This window comes from Notothenia rossii (genome assembly GCF_949606895.1).
Source record: "Notothenia rossii genome assembly, chromosome: 3".
NCBI lineage: Eukaryota > Metazoa > Chordata > Actinopteri > Perciformes > Nototheniidae > Notothenia > Notothenia rossii.
In genome coordinates, this window is record NC_136901.1 from 96,402,208 (window position 1) to 96,422,926 (window position 20,719).

A 20,719-nucleotide genomic window follows, 5' to 3' on the forward strand; every position below is an offset into this window, starting at 1 on the left:
TGTGTCAGAGTATTGCTGCCGCTGCCGCAACACACACACACAAACACACAGTGATGCAGCATCGCAAATATATCCACTTGTTACTGTTCCTTTATTTATGTTCAATAAATGCTCTTTTTTCTCATAAAGATATTTGTCTGTGATTTCAACTCATTCCATCTGTCACTTTAAAAGAAATAGCTAAATCACCACACTCCAGGTGGACTTTTCAGAGGACAGCCTGTGTTTGTCAGGTGGGAAGCTGCTTAGTTGAAAGAGGGCAGTCTGCAGTCTACAGTTATACAGTTCTACAGCTCACACATACCAAGCGGTTTATGATATGAATACATGTAACAACATTCTGATATTAAAGGGAGAGTCCCCCCTTTAATATCATGCATGACACGGTCAATTTGAAGCTAGTCCAGGGCAAGTTTCAGGCAGTAATGAGAGTGACACTATGTGAAGCAGGCAAGTACATTTTTGTGTCCAGTTGGTGGTGTTAGAGGAACATCCATATACTTTCAACCACATAACAACTCACACACGCTGAATAATAGCAAATATATATATTTATATATGTAAATACAAATTTAATAACTCAAAAACATGAGTATAAGTATTAAATATAACATTATTTTGAAAACTATAACAAATTAAGAAGAACAATCCAATACATCAATAATTATAATCACAATATAACAAAAGATATGTTTGTTTGTTTACTTTGTTTTGACTGAGCAACCATTGACCTTCATTGATTCAGTATAAAGGAGGGCAACAACATAAACACAGGTAAAAAAAGCTCAAGTGGATACAAATCAGATTATGTGTACAATTATGTACAGGGAGGCCGTGGTGCAGCGCGTTGGCGTTGGGATCAGGGGAGCACAGGTTCAAACCCCACTGCAGTCAGCATGTCGTTGTGTCTCCCTCCCTGGGCAAGACACTTCACCCCACAGTATTGAGCAGCAGGCCGGGCTGGCAGCAATAGCAGGCCGGGCGGCGGCAGCAGTTTCAGGCTGGACAGACACATCAGGAAGGAGAGCAGCAGCTTCGGGCCCGACAGTGCCTCCAGGTCGGTAAGCAGTTGCTTTGGGCCTTTTCTTGATCATATCTAAACATGTACCAAACAAAGCACATTTGAATTAGGATTATTATTTTTGAACATGTTTTCCTTCATACATTAACTGTGTCTCACTTGCCTTCTTCCACAGCCTGGCTCGCAGCTACCAGTTCAGCATCGTCCCCCGGCCACGAGGATGAGTCCACCGTGCTCGTCTGAGTTTAGTGAAAACAAATGTAATGATAATTTGATGCCAGTTTTTAATAACCAAAATAAAACAACACATTTAGCAGGAGTGCTGATATTGATATGACACTATGATGTGACCATGATTTGCAACTTTTCCTGTGTGCGATCCCCTGGAGCTTGGGGATTCAGGATGCAGAGAACTGGTGCTGCCATCTCCATGCTTCTCACTGTAATGCCTGACAGCATAGACAAAAACAACATACATAACTTGTATACGAAAAAATGGCAGTTTACAAGAGGTAATTGATACCCTAACATTGCTTTATACCTGACGGATGGATACTTTAACTATCCCAAATGCGTTCAGGCATTCAAACGGTGGAATAAAGTATTGACACAATTACATTTGAATAAAAATAAACAGCAAATAACATAGGCCATAAACGTGCAGTATAAAACACAACAGTCGAGAAGACATGTCACAAATAAGACCTATGTTGTACTGTTAATGTGTTTATACTACGCGTTTATACTTGTACTTTATATTATTATGTAAAGTATAGGTATCAACGAGTATGTATTTATACATGAGTAATAGTCTGTTTTTGAATGCAAAATGGAAAGTCGAGGGGTATGTATAACGTCAAGTTAATATCATTAAAATGATCAATGTTAAGGCATGAGCTGGTTAACCCAAAATTAGAATTGTGGCTTAAATTGTAGTGGGTAACGTCATTTAGCGATGCTAACCTTTAGCTAGCGTCAACGCTAACGGGACGCAGTGCCTTTCACTTTCAACAGTAATGACATGATAAACTGTACACAAGATAACAGGGATAATGACAGAAAGTGTGGCTTAAACTGTAGCGGGTGACGTTATAGCATATCAAATTAGAGTTTGATAGATATTTCACTGAAGGACGCTGTCCCTAAACTAGCGGCCGTTAACAGTAACATGGCCACGTGAATATTCTTTGAGTTTTATGTTCAGAAAGCGCTATAGATGCAGAAAATAGCAGTTTCGGAATATCACATTTGAATAACTTTTGATAGAGGGTGCCAAATTCTCCCCCATTAATCCCATATAATTACATTATAGTTGGCTTTCCTAGCATGTATGCTACAAAGCTAAACAACAAGGCTACCTATAGCTAGACATCAGAGTTGGGTGTAACGCGTTACTGTAATACTATTACTTTTGTCGGTAACGGAGTAGTGTAACGCGCTACTTTTATAATTCAGTAATCACACTACAGTTACTAACATTGCCCCGACACAAGTTACTTTGTTACTTACTAAAAATCTGTCATAATCACACTGACAGACAAGAGGGGTTTCCGCCGCAGGTTTATATGTACGTAATCTGCGCGTCCACATCTCCACGTGCAGTGCTGCATAAACATGGCTGAGTTCGTCCGAAGAATAGACAGGAATGTGACGGTGAGGTGCAAACTGTGTCCAGGCCAGAAGCTGTTATCCACTGCTGTAAACACCACGTCAAACATTAACAAACACCTGCAAAGAACACATGCTAAGGTGAAGCTAACGCAAAGGCTATTTGTTGTTTGTTTATATCACGCAGTCTGTTCTTCTTCTCTGTCTTCCGGTTGTTGCCTGTTTTGAATGACGAATACACACTACCGCCGCCTGATGGTATGGAGAGTTATTGCCATTCACGCATGCGCAGTTCGTACACACACACACACACACACACACACACACACACACGTGTACCTGCAGGTCTGCTCCAGGTTCTGCCAGGTGAAGTCGGTGTCATTATCCACGTCTTTAGGCGGCTCTTCTGATGATTTAGCAGCTTCACTTGTAGCTTCGGTGCTGCTAGCCTCTTTCTTCTTGTGAATTATATTCTTTTTAGAAAAGAAGTCAAGTAAAAATGTTTGCCTGCCATTATAGAGCTTTTTCGTTAGCGTTCTTGAGGGAAAACAAAAACCGGCGAGCTGGCCGTGGGTGCACTGGGGGTGTGTGTCAGTGGACGTTTAAATGTTTGCACAAGTGGGAGACATACGATGATCCCTCTGTTTCCCACAGGAGGGCGCCAAGTATTTCCCCCAAAAGTGTGTGTGTGCACCCTGGTTTGGTGTCTTGTGTTTTGGCCGACATGTGTGTGTTTTACTCAAAATTGCATATTTCTGCAATTAATTAATAACTTTTCATAGGAAGCTCTGTTTGTTTCAGGCTCAGTCTGTAGTCGGCAAGACATAGGACGACATGAAGTGTAGATATGGCACATGTTCAGATTCTGCTATTTCTGCAGAAATAGCAGAATCTGAACTACCAGTTTTCATCGCATGACTCTGTCTCCTGCATTAAAACAGTTCCCCCCGAGTTTTAAGACCAATGTACCCATGTTTAGAACACTATTCCCGGGTAAAAATGGTGTGTGCACACCCTGGTTGTCTAAAGTGCTGTGGAGCAGCCTGTTCTCTGGGTAAAGTCTTGTGAAATTAGCTACCATAACTATTTTTCAAAAGTTAATCAACAAAGAATGTAACATAAAGTACAAGTAGCCTAATAACTCCAGGTGAAGTGATTAAAGGGACACTATATGAATTAGCTGGGTGTAGCATGTGGAATGAGCTTACATTTTAAGGTTGAGATGTGGCTAGTAATGTATAGTAAGAAATAGACTCGTTTAGGAGCCGGATGTGCATGAAAAACTACGGACAAAGACAGTTCAATTTCTTCAAATATTTTATTTTAACACACACACACACACACACACACACACACACACACACACACAGTTCAGTCTGAGTACAGTGTGTATGTAGTATGTTTATTCATTTGGAAGGCTGCAGTCAGGAGGATTTACCTCAAATTTCACTACTGCGTTTGCAGCTATTCTATGCCGCAAAAGCATGATGGCCACGCAGTAGCTGCGTAGTGAGGTGACGGCAGCTTTAGGAAGGGAATGGCCGACCACCAGTCTAGACTTGAAAAAGTCCATGTCATCCTCTGCTGCAGCAAGGATGTCAATGTCGTGCGACCTAATGACATTCAAGTAACACACATACACAGAAACATTATGGTTAGAAATGGCCCAAGCATGGTCTCTGCGATACATCTCGTGTCAGTGCAATAATACCAACAATATGGTTTGGTAATATATGTGTTTTAATAAAAGAGCACATGTTCAATGTGAAAAGTGACCGTAGATAGATTACTTCAGTTGCAATTTGGTTACTATATATATTTATAACAAATGATAATAATAATTAAAAAATTAAAAACACCTTGAATCTCAGTGGGGGCGCGGGGCTCCGTTGGCCAAGACAATGGTAGGGGAAACACTGAATATTCATACCCCTTTGATGGTTCAATGTGCTGGTAGGTCGGAGGACTGTCAGCCACTAACAACCCCCGACTCTCAAGGCGTTGGCACAGGGCGACACAGGATGCAGCGTCTTTACAGAACGTCTCCAGCTCAGAGAACTTCCACACCCTGCCCTCTCTGTTGAAGTGCTTCTGGGAAGTCTTGGCCCTCACTTCCTCCATCTCTCGCTGCTCCGGGGTGTGTTCTTTCATGCACACCCTGTGCAGGTGAGTTCCGATTGAAAGCTGAGGGGTGTTGCAGAGCAGGCAGAACACAACCCTTCTCTCCATTGCCCTGTGAACAGAGAGGGAATGAGAGGGAATGAGAGAGAGACATAGAGAGAGATATATTATTTAGTATAAATACAAAGGCTACTTATTACCTCTCAGGCGCGCTCGTCTCCATCGCAGCCATATCGAAATGATGGCTCTTCAGCAGACCCCCATTTTATTATATCCCTAGCCGGGCTTGTTTTTGTGGACATTCAAGCCCGCGGACTATTTACAGTCATGTGTCAAAACACTTCATACCCCAGAAATCTCCCCAGCCTGGTCTGGGTCATCTGTAGCCCCAAGCTTCCCTGGCCTGAGATGGCATGACTTTTAAGCATTACTTTGCACTATGCCAAATGTATCTGACGGCTTTAGTTACTGTACATATTGAAGTGATTGGCTAATATATTGTCCCTATATTTTTGAATGTATACATTCAAATAACATGCTAATATAAAATGTAAATCAACTCGTAAATATTAAATGCTGAGTTGAGATATCCAGCAGCAGCGTCATACACATTATTTTCGGCAGTCAGCATGTCGTTGTGTCCCTGGGCAAGACACTTCACCCCAAATTGCTCCTGTGGGGGTTGCCCAGAGTATTGAGCACGTAAGTTGCTTTGGATAAAAGCGTCTAACAAATAATGATGAAGCCATGTCTATGAGCTTATATTATTTAAAACCTCTTAAGCCCCAAGGACCCGGTTCCGGGGCCGAAATCGCGTCATTTGCAGGAAAAAACGTCTAAGGAACCTTAATATTTAATAAAATATGAATATTTGATATTAATATAACGGGGAAAAAACTAATTTAACTGATCTTTTTCATTTTCTTTAAAAAAAAAACACACAATGCTAACAGTGAGCCTCTGAATTAGCCCCGAGCGAAAAATGCTAACCTATTACTGCACCGAAAATCACTCCTAGCTCCCTTATTACTTATCCTAGCAGCACATCCAACACATCGTTTATGATCATAAAGACACAGAATCTAACGGTGCCCACCTCAACACTGAAAGATACAAACTCGCGACGTTATCAACAAAAATGTACATCAAAACAAGTGGCGCTAGGTAGCCCACAACCCTATGGCTTACCTTTGTCTGGTCGAAACTGGTCTTCAATGGCATTAAAACGATAACAACGATGATGAAGTTAATCCAGAGGTTAATATCCAATGTGGCTGTGTCCCCTTTGAAATGTTCTGATAATCTATAAGTAATAAAACTGCAATTCCGTTTTAAAATAGTACATTACATTACATTATACATAATGTAATGTAATGTAATGTAATGTAAAAATAGTAGAGCAGGGTTAGGCCATCTTTTTTTTTTAAGATGAGTGTGTGCGGGACGATTTCCCTTCGATTCTATTGGCTCTAACGATCAGGAAGAGATGTCATATGTCAAAATCGAAGAAGGGGGGCCAGATATGGAAAATCCACCCAAATGGCCCCAGAAGAGTTTTTTGCTAAATCTGTCTAAAAAGGTAAAATATCACTTGTTATGCATCAATCTTGATACAGGGTACTTATTATATGTTGTACTTTGGATTCCTAAAGCTTTTAGTCTAGTAACCCATCATCCAAGGTTAGTTTTCACTATAAGTACAACATATATTTTGGACGGTCACTATAATTTACAGTTTTTTACCATGTTCAATCTGAGTTTTCTTTAAAATAAAAAACATCTATATTGATTCTGACTTTTCTACATCCAACTCACAGGTTTATTATTACTCTGAGAAAAAAGATTATTAATTTAACCCTTTTAGAAGATATGGTCATTTGTTCTGGGAATGTCATTTTTGAGCCTGAAACCTGAAAAACAGGCTTGGGGCTTAAGTTAATAGTTATCCATTTATTTTATTGTTCTTTTTTTTTTTAAAGTAAATCTTCCTTTTAATTCTTATTTAAGTTTATCAAATAAGTTGTACTGTGCCTCTGTTTTTGTAAAGGCAGCCTTTGGGCACCGGGGGAGGGGAGACCGGCTCATTATAAATATGGGAAACAGGTGGTAGTGCGCGGCGCACCCGGTAGGCCTATTGTTTTTTACCATCGGGTAAGAAGGAAGAAAAGGCTTGATGTGTGTATAATAAATTGCACGAAAACGACTTTTGTTCGGACCTTGATTTTTACCAATGCGTAAGATTCGCTGACGGGTGCCTCAGCGGCACTTTGCTTTGAGTTATATTTCTTTCTTATATTTTTATGATTTTGGCCGCTTTATAGTAAAAAACCTGCCTCATTAATGGATACTATTTTTTGGAAACCCCTTTTCTGTGGATGGCCCGCTGCAAAGAGGGATACAAAGATGTCCTTATTGAAACCTCCGTGAGTCGCGTGGAAACACAAAAGAGAGGAGGACTGACGCCGGCCTCGTTTTGGAAATGTTTGTACGCGAGGCAGTGCGCGTGGGACTCGTGAGTAAAAGAGGAAAACACGAATGAGTCATGCTTGTTGTGATTTAATTAATGAATGCAGACGCAAATGAACATATGAGCCAAACGAGTCAAATGTTATGGCTAGAATGATTAAACGCTCCATCAAAGGAATAAGGACGTCTGTGCAGGCCAGTTTTACGCACGCTGCGGAGAGCAGCATTATGCATAGCCGTGGGAACATGTTTCAAATGGGGGGGGGGGCTGTGGGGATGACACCAGGGCTGGTTCTGACCAATGTGCTGCCCTATAGGCAAGATTTTAGCTGGCAATGAAAAACCTCTACAAAAGACCAATACACTACAAAAAGAGAAACATATTGACATGGTGGACAGCTTATATAACAAGGCTTCAAATTTATTTAGTATTATAACATGTTTTAATTGGAGGGGTGGACTTCACATCCTCTAGGGGGGTCCGGGGGTGTCCCCCCGGGAAGATTTTTTTAACATTTTAAAGTCAAATGCTTCAACCTGTTGCACTTTGAGCGCCCAAATACTAGACTGATCTAGAGGGTACAACAGATCGGTTTGCATTTTATTAATCAAATAAGTATGTGAACATTTCCAATAACCTACCATAGCCAATAAAAAATAAATGTAACTTATTTTATTTGTATTGTTCATTCATATCTTATTTTACCAGTTAACATTTATTTATTTATGCATATTTTTAAATTTCTCCAGTTTCAAACAATATTTTTGGTTCACTGTCCTATAGCAGGGTATACATTGGAATGATTTCAAACCTGTTTTGATTTATCCTAATAATTATAAAGGTGTGCCTTGGAAATATTTGTTTACATAAATAGTGATCAAAACGTTTGAGACTCACTGAGATAACCATCAATCAATCAATCAATCAATGTTTATTTATATAGCCCAATATCACAAATGTTACATTTGTCTCAGTGGACTTCACAGTTTGTACAGAATATCAGTATATATAACGTATCCCCGCGGTATCCCCTCTCTCTATCTCTCTCACTTTGGCTGTGAGTTGCGGGCGCCTGCTAAGCCAACATCCCTCACTTTCATCACTACAGCGCCCATCGTACAGGGCAAATGGAAAATGTAACCGGGTTGAAATTAGGGTGTTATCTTTATTTAATTATGAATGTTGTTACATCAAGGCTGAAAATTCGTTTTTTTTGGTATTATATCTTGTGGAAGTGCAGATCCCCTGTCCTCCACCAGGGGGTGCTGCATCACCCTCAGCACCCCTACTTCCCACGGCCCTGGCATTATGGATTAACGTGGACGCAATCTGATCAAAGGAGTTGAATACCATTTTTTTAAAAGCAACTCTCAATAAAAATGACTGAACCTAAAACTGTCATGGAGGCAGAGGATCTTTTACAGGTAACATGTAATGTAATGAATGATATCAGTCTAAGTTATGGTAATCAGTTAAAATACCTGGTATTGGTGGTCATTTTGTTTCATGTTTATCCCGTCTCTAATGGCTCGTCCATTGTATGCTAGAAATAAATAATCACATCAATTCAACAACAAGTCACACATGCAGAATTCTCACTGCGTTTCATCTACTTGTAGGGCAGGACTAAAGTGAATTGAAAAGACTGAGAAAGCAGGTCTTTATTAATAAATAAAGACAGTGGAACATAGGGGAAGAACAACAACACTGGCTGGGGGTTAGGGTTAGGCTAACCCCAAACCCTAACCCAGAGATGTCATGACTTAGCAATTGGCTTTTGGGGGCATGTATTTGTGCTTTGACGATATAAAGGCAGCAGGTGAGGAGAATACAATGATTTGTCTTTGCCTTTGGTGACACACAGAGCTTGGAGACGTTTTTGGAGACCCAACTTTTCTCTGTTTCTATACAGTCCATAGGGAGGGCAGCCGGACAGAAGTGAGACATGAGCCATACAGCTGCATTCCGGTGCACTTCGACAAGCAAAAGGTGAGGAAACTTTACCATGCTCAGCTCACAGATCATTCAAATCACTCAAACACTGAAATCTCTGCTTATTTGTGAAATGACAGAATGGAGCACAGCCTTCTGGATCCTTCCGGGGACGACGATAGCACCGATATATTTGAGATGAACGATGCCCAGCATTCAGTTGCTGGCTCAGACTGCTCGGCCCTGGATGTTCAAGAGCGCAGAGACGTTACCCAGCAGGTATTTATGCAGGTGTTCCAGGACGAGGTGGGGCAGATGAGGTCCCTTATATCCAGCATCAGCCAGGAGTGGAAGAGGGAGCTCCAGGACCTGCAAGAACAGATGACCCAGCAGATAGATGTGAGGTTCGGGGAGAGGTGGAGCCAGGTTCAGGAAGAGCTGGGGGTGTATCTGGCAGGGAGAGAGGCAACCCTGGGTCAGAGATTCAGGGACCTCGGGGACAGTCTCTCTGCCCGGCTCGATTTATTCCACACCCTGATCCCCCAAGGACCCCCAAGGACCCAGCCAGAGGCAGGCATGTTCAACCCGTTTTTTTCTCTCTGCACTTTTCAGTGGAACATTTTAAAATAGTGTTTTTGTCATTATTATTATTATTATTATTATTATTATTATTATTCACTGTGGTTTTCAGAATGATTTTTAAGTGCAATAAATCATGTCTCTGTCCCACTTCCAGATCAGCAGCAAGAAGAGCCAGGTTCACAAACGCCACCGCCTGCAGGAGCCGCAGCACCACCCCCGTCACCTCCATCACCTCCATCCCCTCCATCCCCTGCATCACCGCAGGCCGTGAGTACCAGCCCAGGTTCACAGACGCCATCGCCCAGGGTCCAGAGGACAGAGGCCAAGAGCCTAGAAGAGCTGGATGCAGACCTGGCGGAAGTACTTCGCCCTCACTATTCTGAGAACATTACGCCATAGGAAAAACTCTCCTCTCTCCAGCGGGCTTTCTTCCTCTGGAAGCTGGATGTCCTGCAAATAAAAGGTAACTAACAAACACAAATGTGCAACTGCTTATTGGCAAGGGAATGACATCTGATGCATGTACTAATGTAAATGTTCCTTCTCAGAAACCAAGGACCTGAACCTCAAGGCGGAGGTCATAGCCATTGATGGGGAGGCAAAGGGCATCTGGCTTCCCGGGTGGAGGCCAAAAGATACAGCATGTCTCCAGGCCTACCTGGGGGAGAGGATAAAGTCTGCCCTGAGTAAGAGGCGCCGCTCAGACCAACTGAAGTGCGATTTGCACACTAAGTTCAGGAGGTTCTTTAACCCAGACCATGACTAGTGGGTTCTGGGTACTTTGTATATATTTGAATTTGTTTGCTGTGTATTTTATTCTTGTGTGTTTTTACTGTTTATTATTGTTATTATTTGTTATATTATTGTAAATAGTTCAACTTTATTTGTTACTGTTCCTTTATTTATGTTCAATTAATGCTCTTTTTTCTCACAAAGATATTTCTCTGTGATTTCAACTCATTCCATCTGTCACTTTAAAAGAAATAGCTAAATCACCACACTCCAGGTGGACTTTTCAGAGGACAGCCTGTGTTTGTCAGGTGGGAAGCTGCTTAGTTGAAAGAGGGCAGTCTGCAGTCTACAGTTATACAGCTCACACATACCAAGCAGTTTATGATATGAATACATGTAACAACATTCTGATATTAAAGGGAGAGTCCCCCCTTTAATATCATGCATGACACGGTCAATTTGAAGCTAGTCCAGGGCAAGTTTCAGGCAGTAATGAGAGTGACACTATGTGAAGCAGGCAAGTACATTTTTGTGTCCAGTCGGGGGTGGTAGAGGAACATCCATATACTTTCAACCACACAACAACTCACACACGCTGAATAATAGCAAATATATATATTTATATATGTAAATACAAATTTAATAACTCAAAAACATGAGTATAAGTATTAAATATAACAGTATTTTGAAAACTATAACACAAATTAAGAAGAACAATCCAATACATCAATAATTATAATCACAATATAACAAAATATATGTTTGTTTGTTTACTTTGTTTTGACTGAGCAACCATTCACCTTCATTGATTCAGTATAAAGGAGGGCAACAACATAAACACAGGTAAAAAAGCTCAAGTGGATACAAATCAGATTATGTGTACAATTATGTACAGGGAGGCTGTGGTGCAGCGCGTTGGCGTTGGGATCAGGGGAGCACAGGTTCAAACCCCACTGCAGTCAGCATGTCGTTGTGTCTCCCTCCCTGGGCAAGACACTTCACCCCACAGTATTGAGCAGCAGGCCGGGCTGGCAGCAATAGCAGGCCGGGCGGTGGCAGCAGTTTCAGGCTGGACAGACACATCAGGAAGGAGAGCAGCAGCTTCGGGCCCGACAGTGCCTCCAGGTCGGTAAGCAGTTGCTTTGGGCCTTTTCTTGATCATATCTAAACATGTACCAAACAAAGCACATTTGAATTAGGATTATTATTTTTGAACATGTTTTCCTTCATACATTAACTGTGTCTCACTTGCCTTCTTCCACAGCCTGGCTCGTAGCTACCAGTTCAGCATCGTCCCCCGGCCACGAGGATGAGTCCACCGTGCTCGTCTGAGGTTAGTGAAAACAAATGTAATCACACACACACACACACACACACACACACAGTGAGCTCTGCAGGTGTGTGTAGTGTTAGTGGTTCTAAAGGGTTCTCCTCTCACCTGTTCACAGATCAGCTCCCACTTCTTGTCGCTGTCGTAGGACCGGAGCAGACGCACTTTATCAGGAGGGAGGTTCATGGAGTTCTGGAGAAAGGAAGCATCTGTACTGTAAATATATATATATATTTGTGTATATATGTGTGTATATATATATTTACCAGATACACATCATATATCTCTACTGTGTGTATATATATATGAACCAGATACACATCATATATCTCTACTGTATATATATATATATATATATGAACCAGATACATATCATACTATGAACAAATATAAAAGCAACACTTTTGTTTTTGCTCCCATTGTCCATGAGCTGAAATCAAAGATCTAAGACTTTTTCTATGAACACAAAAGACCGTTTTCTCTCAAATATTGTTCACAAATTCTGACTGAATGTCCTCCAGAGCTGTGCATTTAATGTTAATCTCTCCACAGGCGTCTCAGAGAATCTGGCACATCCACCCGGCCTCAGAACCGCATACCAGGACCCCCACACCAGACCAGGACCCCACATCCAGCCTCTCCACATCCAGCCTCCCCACATCCAGACTCTCCGCATCCAACAGACCACAGACCTGATCTACTCTCTGTGAAGGAGACGTGTTGCGCTGCGTGAGGCCAGTGGTGTTCACATCAGACACTGACCCCCCCCCCCCCCTCTCCACCAACCCGAGTAACCAATGTCTGTTTTCCAGACAGCTTAAAGCTCAGCTGTGAGGTGGGTTATTAAAACATGGATTGAACCCAATTTGTGAGGGTTAGTAATAATAGTAGTGATAACAGTAATAGGAGTGATATTGGTAATAATAGTAGTGATAACAGTAATAGGAGTGATATTGGTAATAATAGTAGTGATAACAGTAATAGGAGTGATATTGGTAATAATAGTCTAATATTCAAGAGAAAATTGTCTTTTTTGTTCATAGAAAAGGTCTTATTAGAAATATGATGAACAATGGGAGCAAAAACTAAAGTTGTGTTTATATTTTATGTATTTACAACATATACACTATGTATGTATGTATGTATGTGTATATATATACATATATATGTATGTATATATATACACATATATATGTATGTATATATACATATATATGTGTGTATATATATATATACACATATATATGTATGTATATGTGTATATGTATGTGTATATATATGTATGTGTATATATATGTATATGTGTGTATATATATGTATGTATGTATATGTATGTGTATGTATGTGTATGTATGTATATGTGTATATGTATTTGTATACTTTGATACTGTATATTAGTACATTATTTACTCGCCTATATTCTGTCTGAACAGTTTATCAACAGATGGAGGATCCTAACCTGACTACTGAAGGAAAACCAGAATAATACTTAAATGCATAATGATACAATACATATAGATACAAATAAGTGAAATTCATAAAACCCCAAAAAATAATAAAATAATGAAAAATAAATATTAAAAAAAACGATGTATATAATCCCTGATCAGTGTGTCCATGAATTCACAGTACAACAAGCAATTTGTGTGTGTGTGTGTGTGTGCGTGCGTATATGTGTGCGCGTGTATTAAAAATGTATTGTGGTTTTCTATTCTGTGTAGCTTGTGTATTATGGATGTGTGTGTATAATGTGAATAATGGTATATATATATATATATAGTGTGCAGTGTGTATATAATGTATCATGTATATGTGTATTTACCATCGCGATGGAGAACCTCTCCTCCAGCTCGGTGGGTTCGGGCATCGGGAGGCGGGCCGGAGCGGCTCTGGACCGGATCACCGCGAGCTGGGACTCCATGCTCTCCGCGTTCCCCATCACTATCCCGGGTACACTGATCACTATCCCCGGTACACCGACCACACACGGTCCAGACGGCGGACACACACACGGTCGGTCTGTCGGAACATACCCACTGAACAGCGCGTCCCCCCCTCACATGATGGTCCGCCATCATGCAGCCGCGCTGAGGCCGTCTCTCCGTTTGCCCCTCCTGTCTGTCTGTCTGTCTGCCTGCCTGCCTGCCTGCCTGTCTGTCTGTCTCCCTCTTCCTGTCTGTCGTCACACGGTCAGGTGTCTCTCGCTCTCTCCCGTCTCTCTCTTTGTCTCCCGACTCTCCGCTGCTGGCGGAGCTCCGCCGCCGAGAGAGAGAGTGTGTGTATGTGTGTGTGTGTGTGTGAGAGAGAGTGTGTGTATGTGTGTGTGTGAGAGAGAGAGAGTGCGTGTGTGTGTGTGAGAGAGAGTGAGAGAGAGATGTGTCGCAGATCAGCCGTTTAATCCTCCCCCCCTCCCCCACAGGAAGAAAGAGGGCCCCCCCCACACAGCTGCAGTCTTTGTCTCTCTGCCCCCCCCCACCGGCCACAAGCCCTGCCCACAGATGATTACAAATAAACGCACACATATACATTTACTGTATACCTAAATATATGTGTGTGTGTTTATCATCATGTATTTGTACATGTTTCTCACACACACACGTACGCAGGCACGCACGCACGCACACACACACACACACACACAGTCTGATGGTCTCTAACAGTTTCAGCACCACGGAAAGAGACAGAGGAGTTATACAAACGTATAAATACTGTACATATACTGTATATTTTGGAATTTGTGTGTGTGTACCACTTTGCTGTTTTTTTAAATATACATTAAAATATATTTTCAATTAAACCATTAAAGCTGATATAAGACTCTGAGTTTATCAGGGTCCCTAATGCTCGATATTAATAAAGATAATAATAAAAACAACAAAATTAAAGCGGTTTAATTCCTTCAAACCTTAATAGGCTCACTTTTGATATAAATGTTTTAATGACTCGTATTTGATCATGTTTTACTGCTGGTTTACTGCAGCCCTTCAGTCTGTTGGTGAATCAATCAATCAATCAATCAATCAATGCATTGAATTTATTTGGACAACATTCATTTTTATCCCCGTACAACCGGAACACTGTCCAACCTAAATGTAGTTTAAATATCTATGTTTTAAATCTGCTGACTCATTTTTAGATATCACATTATAAATAAAGGCATGTTGTCAGCTGTTGCCCATTAGTCACGTGATCTGTTTGTCAGCTGTTACTTGTGAGCGTTGATTACATGCTCCCTATTTAAATGCGAACACTGAGGCGCCACTTCCTTTAGACCGAGCAGCGGGCCGGTGAGCAGGTGAGCCGGTGAGCATAAAACAGTGCCATAAAACGTCACTAATTCAAAGCGTTCTACGAGCACGGTTGTTTTTGAGGTGCTGAATGTGATTGTTTGGATGCTTGTTTGTTGTGGAAACCTCGGTTGTTTGGGCATGGGGTTCAACTTGTATTAACGCTGGTCTATGTACTCTTTGGAATATCTCGGGCTGACCTTGGACCAGCCCCTAGTTTATGGTGGTCGACAATTCAATTCAAAACCTTTATTTATTCAGGTGAAAACCCATTGAGATCATTGACCTCTTTTTCAATGGTGACCTGCTGCAAGTAGGTTCCAACATGAATACAAACATGACAGAAAAACAAAGAGGACATCATATGGCATATTTACATTGACTACAGTTTGTATAGCTAGTAGCATTTACAGATACCAAAAGTTTCCGATTGGATAGCATCTGTCCTTGCTTTAAAAACATGTAATGGAACCAAACTGCTCAACTTCCATTCCTTTTGCAAACTGTTCCAAGTTATTGGAGCTGCGCATCTAAAAGCTGTATTCCCTAAGACAGTCATAGCAGTTGGCATATTTAATACAACCACAGCATTCGATCTCAGGCAGTAGCCATTTACAATACATTTGGACTTCCTCTATCTGTATACAATCATTCATGCATATCACTAACTCAACCCCCGGGGCATCGCTCCCACAGTTTTTGTGTCCCTCCTCTTGCAGGTCTGCAGTATCAAAGGATGGGTCTGGATCATGAACCGTGACAGAGCCTGTTGACGTGGTCCTGCTCAAAGCCCATCGTAACGTCTTTGGAGTAACAGGGAAACTTTCTGACCCCATCATGGATCCTTCATTTTCATGTAGGTTGACTTTGTCATTTGTATTGTCTTTGCAGGAATTGCAATGTTTTTTTTTTTCTACAAAAAGTTGATGTTTAATTGATTTGAACGCATTGTTTGAAGCATTGAACGTGAACGTGGTAGTTTTGGCTGTCGTTTGTGGTGGTCAAGGCGGTTGTGTTTGCGGTCGTTTTAGATGGTGAACGCAGTGGTTTTGGAGGTCTGAGGTGGTGAACGTGGTAGTTTTGGCGTCGTTTGAGGTGTTGAAGGCGGATGTGTTTGAGGTGGCGAGTGCGGCGGTTTTGGCGGTCTGAGGTGGTGAACGTGGTCGTTTTGGCGTCGTTTGAGGTGGTGAAGGAGGATGTGTTTGAGGTGGCGAGTGCGGCGGTTTTGGCGGTCTGAGGTGGTGAACGTGGTCGTTTTGGTTGTCTGAGGTGGTGAACGCGGTGGTTTTGGCGGCCTGAGGTGCTGAACGTGGTCGTTTTGGTGGTCTGAGGTGGCGAAGGCAGTTGGTGCTGGTTTGATGTGGAATCCTCTATTTGTACACATTGTTCAACTTGTATTAACGCCGTCTCTACAGATTTAGCTCGGGCTGACCTTGGACCAGCTCCTAGTTTATGCTCCTATAGGCTTATACTTCCTCTCTATGTATACATTCATTAATGCATATCACTAACTCGACCCCCGGGGCATCGCTCCCCGGAGTTTTTCTGTCCCTCCTCTTGCAGGTTTGCAGTATTACAGGATGGGTTTGGATCATGAACCTTGACAGAGCCTGTTGCCCTGGTCCATCTCGAAGCCCATCGAGACGTTTTTGGAGTGACAGGGAGACTGTCTGACATCATCATGGATCCTTCATTTTGATGTAAGTGAAATTTTTCATTTGTATTGTCTTTGCAGGAATTGCAGTGTGTTTTTTTCTTCAAAAAGTTGATGTTTAATTGATTTGAACGCATTGTTTGAGGCATTGAACGTGGTAGTTTTGGCTGTCGTTTGAGGTGGTCAAGGCGGTTGTGTTTGCGGTCGTTTTAGGTGGGGAACGCAGTGGTTTGGGAGGTCTGAGGTGGTGAACGTGGTAGTTTTGGCGTTGTTTGAGGTGGTGAAGGCAGATGTGTTTGAGGTGGCGAGTGCGGCGGATTTGGCGGTCTGAGGTGGCGAACGTGGTTCTTTTGGCGGTCTGAGGTGGCGAAGAAAGTTGGCGCTGGTTTGATGTGGAATCCTCTGTTAGTACACAGTGTTCAACTTGTATTAATGCTGGTCTCTGTCCTCTTTGCAGCTTTAGCTCGGGCTGACCTTGGACCAGTCCCTTGTTTATGCTCTTATAGGCTTGGACTTCCTCTCTATGTATACATTCATTAATGCATATCACGAATTCCCGTTAGGGACTTTAATTTTCCAAATGTACAATCTGTGTGCAATCCGAGGACTTTACATTGGAGAAGTGGGTGACCGAATGGACAGACAGAAAGTTACCTTTACTTTTGCCCCTGAGGGCACTAAAAATAAGCCAGGGTGGTCTACACTTAGACTTCCTCCCTATACATTCATTAATGCATATCACTAACTCAATCCCCGGGGCATCACTCCCCGGAGTTTTTGTGTCCCTCCTCTTGCAGGTTTGCAGTATTACAGGATGGGTTTGGATCATGAACCGTGACAGAGCCTGTTGCTCTGGTGCTGCTCGAAGCCCATCGTAACGTCTTTGGAGTGACAGGGAAACTGTCTGACATCATCATGGATCCTTCATTTTCATGTAAGTCAACTTTGTCATTTGTATTGTCTTTGCATGAATTGCAGTGTGTTTTTTCTCTGCAAAAACTTGATGTTTGATTGATTTGAACGCATTGTTTGAAGAATTGAACGTGGTTGTTATGGGGTTGTTTGTGAACGTGGTAGTTTTGGCTGTCGTTTGAGGTGATGAAGGCGGTTGTGTTTACGGTCGTTTGAAGTGGTGAACGCGTTTTTTTTGGCGGTCGTATTAGGTGGTGAACGTGGTGGTTTTGGCGGTCGTTTGAGGTGCTGAACGCGTTTTATTTGGCGGTCGTTTGAGATGGTGAACGTGGTGGTGTTGGCGGTCGTTTGAGGTGCTGAACGCGGTAGTGTTGGCGGTGTAGCATCCTGGCTTATTTTTAGTGCACTCGGTCAAAAGTGAGGGTACTTTTCGGTCTGTCCATTTGGGAACCCGCGTCTCCGATGTAAAGTCCTAGGATTGTACATTTGGAAAATTCAAGTCCCTAATGCTGAGTTAATGATACACATTAATGAATGTATACATAGAGAGGAAGCCTAAGCCTATAGGAGCATAAACTAGAGGCTGGTCCAACGTCAGCCCGAGCTAAAGCTGCAAGGGGACGGACCAGCACGGTGCACGGTGTTCAACTTGTATTAACAGAGGTTTCTACATCAAATCGGCGCCAAAACTGCCTTCACCACCTCAGATCGCCAAAACAACCACGTTCACCACGTCAGACCGCCAAAACCACCGCGTTCACCACCTCAAACGACCGCTGAGGTGGTCAACGTGGTGATTTTGGTGGTCTGAGGTGGTGAAGGCAGTTTTGGCGCTGGTTTGATGTGGAATCCTCTGTTAGTGCACAGTGTTCAACTTGTATTAACGCTGGTCTCTGTCCTCTTTGCAGCTTTAGCTCGGGCTGACCTTGGACCAGTCCCTTGTTTATGCTCTTATAGGCTTGGACTTCCTCTGTATGTATACATTCATTAATGCATATCACTAACTCCCCGTTAGGGAGTTTAATTTTCCAAATGTACAATCTTAGGACTTTACATTGGAGACACGGGTGACCAAATGGACAGACAGAAAGTTACCTTTACTTTTGCCTCTGAGGGCACTCCAAATAAGCCAGGGTGGTCTACACTTAGACTTCCTCTATACATTCATTAATACATATCTCTAACTCAACCCCCGGGGCATCGCTCCCCGGAGTTTTTGTGTCCCTTCTCTTGCAGGTTTGCAGTATTACAGGATGGGTTTGGATCATGAACCGTGACAGAGCCTGTTGCCCTGGTCCATCTCGAAGCCCATCGTAACGTCTTTGGAGTGACAGGGAAACTGTCTGACATCATCATGGATCCTTCATTTTCATGTAAGTCAACTTTGTCATTTGTATTGTCTTTGCAGGAATTGCAGTGTGTTTTTTCTCTGCAAAAACTTGATGTTTGATTGATTTGAACGCATTGTTTGAAGCATTGAACGTGGTTGTTATGGGGTTGTTTGAGAACGTGGTAGTTTTGGCTGTCGTTTGAGGTGGTGAACGCGTTTTCTTTGGCGGTCGTTTGAGGTGGTGAACGTGGTGGTGTTGGCGGTCGTTTGAGGTGCTGAACGCGTTTTATTTGGCGGTCGTATTAGGTGGTGAACGTGGTGGTTTTGGCGGTCGTTTGAGGTGCTGAACGCGTTTTATTTGGCGGTCGTTTGAGGTGGTGAACGTGGTGGTGTTGGCGGTCGTTTGAGGTGCTGAACGCGGTAGTGTTGGCGGTGTAATATCCTGGCTTATTTTTAGTGCACTCAGGGGCAAAAGTGAGGGTACTTTTCTGTGTGTCCATTTGGGAACCTGCGTCTCCGATGTAAAGTCCTAGGATTGTACATTTGGAAAATTCAAGTCCCTAATGCTGAGTTAGTGATACACATTAATGAATGTATACATAGAGAGGAAGCCTAAGCCTATAGGAGCATAAACTAGAGGCTGGTCCAACGTCAGCCCGAGCTAAAGCTGCAAGGGGACGGACCAGCACGGTGCACGGTGTTCAACTTGTATTAACAGAGGTTTCTACATCAAATCGGTGCCAAAACTACTTTCACCACCTCAGACCGCCAAAACAACCACGTTCACCACCTCAGACCGCCAAAACCACCGCGTTCACCACCTCAAACGACCGCTGAGGTGGTCAACGTGGTGATTTTGGTGGTCTGAGGTGGTGAAGGCAGTTTTGGCGCTGGTTTGATGTGGAATCCTCTGTTAGTGCACAGTGTTCAACTTGTATTAACGCTGGTCTCTGTCCTCTTTGCAGCTTTCGCTCGGGCTGACCTTGGACCAGTCCCTTGTTTATGCTCTTATAGGCTTGGACTTCCTCTCTATGTATACATTCATTAATGCATATCACTAACTCCCCGTTAGGGAGTTTAATTTTCCAAATGTACAATCTTAGGACTTTACATTGGAGACACGGGTGACCAAATGGACAGACAGAAAGTTACCTTTACTTTTGCCCCTGAGGGCACTCCAAATAAGCCAGGGTGGTCTACACTTAGACTTCCTCTATACATTCATTAATACATATCACTAACTCAACCCCCGGGGCATCGCTCCCCGGAGTTTTTGTGTCCCTTCTCTTGCAGGTTTGCAGTATTACAGGATGGGTTTGGATCATGAACCGTGACAGAGCCTGTTGCCCTGGTCCATCTCGAAGCCCATCGTAACGTCTTTGGAGTGACAGGGAAACTGTCTGACATCATCATGGATCCTTCATTTTCATGTAAGTCAACTTTGTCATTTGTATTGTCTTTGCAGGAATTGCAGTGTGTTTTTTCTCTGCAAAAACTTGATGTTTGATTGATTTGAACGCATTGTTTGAAGCATTGAACGTGGTTGTTATGGGGTTGTTTGTGAATGCGTTTTCTTTGGCGGTCGTTTGAGGTGGTGAACGTGGTGGTGTTGGCGGTCGTTTGAGGTGCTGAACGCGTTTTATTTGGCGGTCGTATTAGGTGGTGAACGTGGTGGTTTTGGCGGTCGTTTGAGGTGCTGAACGCGTTTTATTTGGCGGTCGTTTGAGGTGGTGAACGTGGTAG

At 42.6% G+C, this 20,719-nt stretch overlaps 3 protein-coding genes and 1 long non-coding RNA gene across 11 annotated transcripts; 2 read left to right on the top strand and 2 right to left on the bottom strand.

Moving 5' to 3' along the window:
• Positions 1 to 72: 72 nt before the first annotated feature.
• On the bottom strand, positions 73 to 14,147 carry LOC307033783 (uncharacterized protein). Of its 6 annotated transcripts, none has more exons than XR_013806644.1 (4): positions 2,531 to 2,863; positions 1,386 to 1,470; positions 1,185 to 1,260; positions 73 to 1,096 (listed from the first exon to the last, which is right to left on the bottom strand). XR_013806644.1 is itself a non-coding variant. In XM_079672393.1 (4 exons), the coding sequence occupies exons 1-4, from the start codon at positions 13,730 to 13,732 to the stop codon at positions 876 to 878; spliced, it is 498 nt and encodes a 165-aa protein (XP_079528519.1). In that variant the 5' UTR covers positions 13,733 to 14,112; the 3' UTR covers positions 73 to 875. The 6 variants fall into 6 exon arrangements, 3 of the variants coding, with proteins under 3 accessions (XP_079528519.1, XP_079528521.1, XP_079528520.1); XR_013806645.1 differs by having other exon boundaries at positions 1,373 to 1,470; XM_079672393.1 differs by lacking the exons at positions 1,386 to 1,470; positions 2,531 to 2,863 and adding exons at positions 11,902 to 11,985; positions 13,616 to 14,112.
• LOC307034579 (uncharacterized protein) lies at positions 4,032 to 5,072 on the bottom strand (the record flags this gene model as incomplete). The annotated part of the gene is made up of 3 exons (XM_079673411.1): positions 4,951 to 5,072; positions 4,489 to 4,862; positions 4,032 to 4,213 (listed from the first exon to the last, which is right to left on the bottom strand). Exons 1-3 carry the CDS (start codon positions 4,980 to 4,982, stop codon positions 4,032 to 4,034), a joined length of 588 nt encoding a protein of 195 aa, XP_079529537.1. The 5' UTR covers positions 4,983 to 5,072.
• On the top strand, positions 6,829 to 10,742 carry LOC307033782 (uncharacterized protein). Of its 3 annotated transcripts, none has more exons than XM_079672390.1 (5): positions 6,829 to 7,262; positions 9,130 to 9,206; positions 9,290 to 9,723; positions 9,886 to 10,194; positions 10,280 to 10,742. In XM_079672390.1, exons 2-4 carry the CDS (start codon positions 9,163 to 9,165, stop codon positions 10,128 to 10,130), a joined length of 723 nt encoding a protein of 240 aa, XP_079528516.1. In that variant the 5' UTR covers positions 6,829 to 7,262; positions 9,130 to 9,162; the 3' UTR covers positions 10,131 to 10,194; positions 10,280 to 10,742. The 3 variants fall into 3 exon arrangements, with proteins under 3 accessions (XP_079528516.1, XP_079528518.1, XP_079528517.1); XM_079672391.1 differs by lacking the exon at positions 6,829 to 7,262 and adding an exon at positions 8,114 to 8,641; XM_079672392.1 differs by lacking the exons at positions 6,829 to 7,262; positions 9,130 to 9,206 and adding an exon at positions 8,113 to 8,641.
• On the top strand, positions 11,672 to 12,913 carry LOC307033784. The gene is made up of 3 exons (XR_013806647.1): positions 11,672 to 11,796; positions 11,912 to 12,009; positions 12,346 to 12,913. It is a non-coding gene; the product is annotated as an uncharacterized lncRNA (long non-coding RNA).
• Positions 14,148 to 20,719: the final 6,572 nt, after the last annotated feature.